We start from the raw sequence: 5,570 nt of genomic DNA, 5'->3' as shown, positions 1-5,570 counted from the left end.
TTAGTGTGTCGAGACAGAAACGGGAACTACCTTGGGGCCTCAGCGATCATTGTCGAAGGCCTCCTGGATCCGGTGATTCTCGAAGCACAAGCGTGTAGCGAGGCGCTAGCGCTCGCTACAGACTTACATGTCCAGTCCATATGTGTGGCCACAGATTCCCTAGAAGTGGTGACAAGGATCAAGGATGACCTCCCATGCAAGTTTTTCCCAATTCTGCAAGATATTAAGCATCAGAGAAGAGCTTTCAGGGCAGTAGAGTTTATCCATGAGAGTAGAAAACATAATGGAGAGGCTCATGCTTTAGCTAAGGCTGCCGCATCCCTCCCTCCCGGGCGCCATGTGTGGCTTTCTTCTATGTTCGATATTATTCCAATGACAGTTCATGCTTAATAAAGGATACAGATTATGCTAAAAAAAGATATTTATTTATAACTGAAAGTGAGGATCCAGATCCAGACCGCATCCACATTCCACATCTCTGTCCACAATACACGGAACCCTAAATCGATCGAGTTCCTCCCATCCAGCGATGGCCCTGGCGGCGACCGCAAAAAAGAAGAACAAAGCAATGGCCCCGGCGGCGCAGGGGGAGTGGTTCATCATGTACGGCATCCCCAAGGTGTCGGGTGAGATGAGCAAGGAATTCCCCAATGCGGCCTTCACCTTCAACGAGGTTCCGCTCCTTTCCCACCTAACCGTCCCGGGTAACGTCGCTACCCCCGCCGGAAGCGTCGACTACCCGTACATCGCAGCTACCGACGACTGCGGCCTCCTGCTGCTCTGCGGTTACACCTTTGTCGGGCTCACCTACTACATCTGCGACCCGTATTTCTGTAGGACGCTGGGCATCCTCCCCCCCGACGGCGGCTTCAACAGCCGCCACTCCGTCGGCCTCATCCGCAATCGCCGCGGCAGTGGGATCATGGTGGCCATGCTCAACACGGGGCTCTTCAGTACACAGGCCCGCATCATACTCTCCTGCACGATTGACCTGTGCGAGTGGGTCAACAAGGAGGCCGACTGCGGCCACATCAGGGAGACAAAACCGTGCTGCTGGGATGGCGTCCTCTCCCACGAGGGATTCCTGTGGTGGTTCGACCTCTCTTCTTGTATACTTGCCTGCAACCCCTTCCTGGATAGACCGACGTTTTACCAAATCATGTTCCCGCATGTCTCTGACCGGCTGCGCGCAGCGTGCTTCCCAGTTCAAGGTGACAAATACCGCTGCTTAAAGGTGAGCAAAGGCAGGCTATGGTACGTGCAGATCCATGGACAATCCGTCGGTCGTGTACTGGGAGTTTAAGCTTAAGGTGGACTTGACTGATATCTGGAGCCACCAGACCTATAAGTCTAGTATGCTTCCGCAGATTGTCCCCACGGTGGCGCTCGTCCACCCAAGGAATGCCTACAAGGTTTACTTCTTCCTGGGCCAGCACATCTTCTGTGTCAACCTGAAGAAAAAGTGATGCAGTGTCTGGAGTTGGACAATCAGGAGCTGCCGTCACTGTCCTCCCTCGTGGTCCATTCCTGGAATTTGCCGGCAGGGACCACAAAAATCCATTCGTCTGGTACATCTCGTTCCTATTCTGTCTTAATTCTTTGAGGATTTTGTTTGGTTCACAATTACATGCTAAATTGCTTTAAAATGCTGATTTGGTTGAGCACATAGTGCATGTTGTTATTGTTTCTACTTTGTCTATGAACAAGGAAGCTATAAGTAATGCAACTGTGAATGTCATGGACAGTTTGATCCTGGCTTAGGTCGAATGCACGCTGGTGCCATTTAATTAATGCTTGACAACATAAAATTGTTTCTGTTGTTATTATGCTTTTTTGTTTATCCACAAGCTTGTGCAAATGCGAATGACTATTATTCTAGATAGATAGATATTTAGATAGACACATATAGTTTGGAGTAACGAGGTTCTTCGCTAAGACATAATGCATCATACTTGGTGGAGGCTTGTCTTGTTATTTTGTTATTAGATTGTTCTTGCACAGCTCAAAGGCACTCATTATATTCATGTGTCTATTTGCTTGAAATTTACTCTATCATGGCAGACATCACACCTTGTTTTAAAGTAAAAAGTCCACCACTCTTCTCTCACATCCCTTGTTCACTCACATCTGTTTTCTTGCTGGAAACAACCGAAGCAGCCATTGTTCTTCATATGCGCTTCTACTGAAATCTTGGTGGCCTGTTGCTGCACCAATTTGAACCCGGGATTCCCGCATCTACGTATATTAAAAGTCAACCTTATGTTATTGGCAAGCAAGGAATTGTACAAAGTTGACTTTTTATATTACCTAGCAACATGTTTCATGGGTTGCCGGCTTGTGGGGTCCACTGGAGTCATCTTCCTCTGGGCTACCGCTATTCCTGGCCTTCCGCTGCCACCCATCATCTTCTCTGCAATATGGCCCTCGGACCCCCTTACAACAAACCTTGGAATTTTTGTAGCGAAATTTAAAGGCCTAGCTTCACAAGACTTGCATGCAAACATTACTAATATGCTGGTACCAGCAATTTGACAGGCACATGTTTTCTTTACTGCACATGCTGTCCCAAACCTCACATGTACCCTAACATTCTTAGACCAACAAAAGTATGAATACATTCTATCCTGAAACCTCAAAGCTATTTGAATGCTTCACATGTATCTTGATTCATGGAACCAAAAGGAGTATCTCTGTTTCTATTGAACTAATAATGCATGCGTGAAGCAATAAAGACATCACAATGTGGTGAAATGCGGCGCAGTCTATTTAACAGAGAACAGTTTAGATCTTCATTTACTATTTATATAATATGGCTCATTGATGATGTATTATGCAGTCCTTCAGAAATAGCTGTGCATATCAAAATTCTAGGGTGACCAACTTGCATGCTGGAAATATCAGAGTTGTTTTAACAATATTTCATTAGTTCATGTGTTCTTGCCAAATATATGTTGCTTACTTTTGCCCTAAATTCCTAATTAGTGCTCAGATGGCTAGTATATTAAATTTTGCTGGCATTTATTTTTCTTTGCTTAATTCGAAGGGCCTGATGAGTCTCACGTCCCTGGGGTTCATTTCCTGGTTCACTATAACTTGGTGGATGGTTTTCTTGAGAAAGCAGTAGCTGTCATGAGCAGGTGAGCCTGTATTTCACTCATGTGTGTCAATCATTATTGGCGTTACTCTAAAACATCAATTTGCTATACTAGTGTCTTAGTTTCAGAACCTAATGAATGTGCTCTTGTTTCAGGTCGCGTCCTGAATTGTTTGGCATGGGTATGTAGATCTAGGCTCCAATTGTTTCATTCCAATGTTTTGGGTGGGAATGCATTAATTATTGGGTATTGCTGGGCTAAAGGAAGTTCATAAGACCAACTCTTCCAAAGCTAAATTGTGGAGAATTAGGTCTCCGGGTCTGGATGAACTTGAAGAAGACGAAGATCACTCTCTGACCATGGAGGAATCTGATGACGGAGATGACTCTGAGATGGAGCAACTTGAAGAGGGCGGAAATGACTGCGAGATGACTGAGGAATCTGAAGAGGACTGAGATGATGGAGGTGATTTAGATCCAAGTGTGGCAGCTGTTGTTACGCAGGGCTGCTTTGCGTGCCAGCCAGTGACCACCATCCATCACTTATCGACTTGTCACTTCCACTTCTGTTTGCTCTTATACTCCTAGACCAGTGGTTTGGCGTTCTGGAAGCAGCATTGTTATGCTATATACTCCTATATATATATTATACGATGTTGTGACAATATGGTCAGCTCAGCCATTTTAGCTTGTTATAAGTTGGCAAGTCGTGCATTGCAAAATACTTATTGCTAGTTGGAGTAGTTAACTTTCTGTACGATTAAATTTGACAGTGCCAGTTCCTATCGACCTGCCTCATTGCAACAGGTGTACACAGTGGAAGTGACGCGCACTTCAAAACACCTGTCAAGGAGGCAATGAGGGGAGTTCGAAGAATGAAGTAGAGATAGCAGATACGGATATTCAGTTTGGTGCCTGGGCTCATCTATGTCTGGTGAACAAAAAAACGGCAGCCCGGTGCATGTAGCTCCTTGCGCAGCGTTCGGGAAAGGGTCTGACCACTTTGGGTTTATAATACACAGCCGTTCTTTATATTTCTGTAAGAGGCTCTTTTCAGGGCTTGAACCCGTGACCTTATGGTCACAAGGCAGCAACTTTACCGTTACGCAAGGCTCCCCTTCCGGTGAACAGTAAAATAAAAATAGTAGAAAAATTCGAAAAGAACATGTATTTTTCTTTTTTGCTTCTTTTTCATTTGAAAGGGAAGGGGAGAAGGGAAAGGATACTCCTGTGCTTTGAAACGCTAGGCGCTAAGAAAAGTGAATTTCCATTAATGAACTGTTGCTGTGCATATCCAGCCATGAAAGGGTTGTGACCATTCTGAATCCAAACCATATAATTGCTTGATGCTCTCAGTTGGAAAAGAGTTTTCTATGTCGTTCAAACTAATGCTCGATTTAGAATTCTTTAACAAAAAAAGGATACTCGAGTGCGCGTGCAAAATTTCATGGCTAAATGACACTGGAGGAGCTCGTTGCAAAAAAGACAAAATGAATTTCAATGGTGATGTTTTCAAAAGTTTCTCATAGGTTTGAAATTTGTCTTTTTTGCTGAGAGCTAACGAAATGTCTAAACTCTATGAAATTTGCCAAGGATTATACGCACATGAGCATCTCGCATCACAAAAAGAGTTTAGAATTTTTTGAATTTCTTTACTATTTTCGTTAATTTTACCACTCGCTCACGGGTACAGATGCACCCAAGATCCAAAACATCACTTTCAAACGCGTTTTGGCTCCCTGGAGCATTTGCTCCCGCATGAACAACAAGTTCAAAAAAGTAGTAAAAAAGTTTCTTTTGTAGATGTTGGTGTTAGTGTGGCAAGCATGGTTGACAATTTTCGTGTGAAATGTAGCGCAGTGTTTTGTGCGTGAAATAAATAAATTTGGATGTGACATTTGAGGGTAATATTTGGTGTTCAATTTGTTTATTTTGCGCAGGCCAAAATGCTTAACCTTTTTGCCTAAAAAATTGTAAGTAGCATTTGAATGTAACTATGAACTAATATTTTTTTTAGGATTTTTGTGACATTTTAAAATTCATTTCCGTGCGTAGGAGCACATGCACCCGTGAGCCGAATTGAATTTCTGGGTACCATGTACGTAACATGTACTCCCTCTAGACATGTAGGAGTAATATGTACTCCCTCCTCCGCCAGGAATTAAGTGACGCGAGGGACAACATTTTGTATAGAAATCATATTTTACAAGAACACCCTCGACAATCCAAATTACTCCCCAATTACATCCGCAACTCCGCCTCCTCCGCACAACGATCTCTAGCGCGCCCTCCCACAGCAAGCTCCTCCAACACACCATCCCAGCAACTCTGCCTCCAGTTCTGGCCTCCTCCCCCAGCTCCAGGCAGGTCTGCCTCCTCCCCAACAGGTCCAAGCAACTCGACCTCCATGCAACTCCTGCTCTAGCGCCTCCTCCACAGGGCTCCCACGCCCCCCCCGGGCCAACGCCTCTGCCTC

The 5,570-nt window shown here is 44.7% G+C and overlaps 1 protein-coding gene across 4 annotated transcripts; it reads left to right on the top strand.

Annotated features, from left to right (window-relative positions):
- The first annotated feature begins 439 nt into the window (after positions 1-439).
- On the top strand, positions 440-3,761 carry LOC125510753. Of its 4 annotated transcripts, none has more exons than XR_007284737.1 (5): positions 440-1,092; positions 1,194-1,234; positions 1,368-1,568; positions 3,044-3,137; positions 3,251-3,761. XR_007284737.1 is itself a non-coding variant. In XM_048676029.1 (5 exons), exons 1-2 carry the CDS (start codon positions 530-532, stop codon positions 1,464-1,466), a joined length of 804 nt encoding a protein of 267 aa, XP_048531986.1. In that variant the 5' UTR covers positions 440-529; the 3' UTR covers positions 1,467-1,568; positions 3,044-3,137; positions 3,251-3,276; positions 3,406-3,761. The 4 variants fall into 4 exon arrangements, 3 of the variants coding, with proteins under 3 accessions (XP_048531986.1, XP_048531978.1, XP_048531969.1); XM_048676029.1 differs by having other exon boundaries at positions 440-1,234; positions 3,251-3,276; positions 3,406-3,761; XM_048676021.1 differs by having other exon boundaries at positions 440-1,234; positions 3,251-3,276; positions 3,359-3,761.
- Positions 3,762-5,570: the final 1,809 nt, after the last annotated feature.

Source organism: Triticum urartu, chromosome 1 (assembly GCF_003073215.2).
Source record: "Triticum urartu cultivar G1812 chromosome 1, Tu2.1, whole genome shotgun sequence".
Taxonomy (NCBI): domain Eukaryota; kingdom Viridiplantae; phylum Streptophyta; class Magnoliopsida; order Poales; family Poaceae; genus Triticum; species Triticum urartu.
The sequence above is the reverse complement of the archived record's forward strand: the minus strand, read 5'-3'. Positions and strand labels throughout refer to the sequence as shown.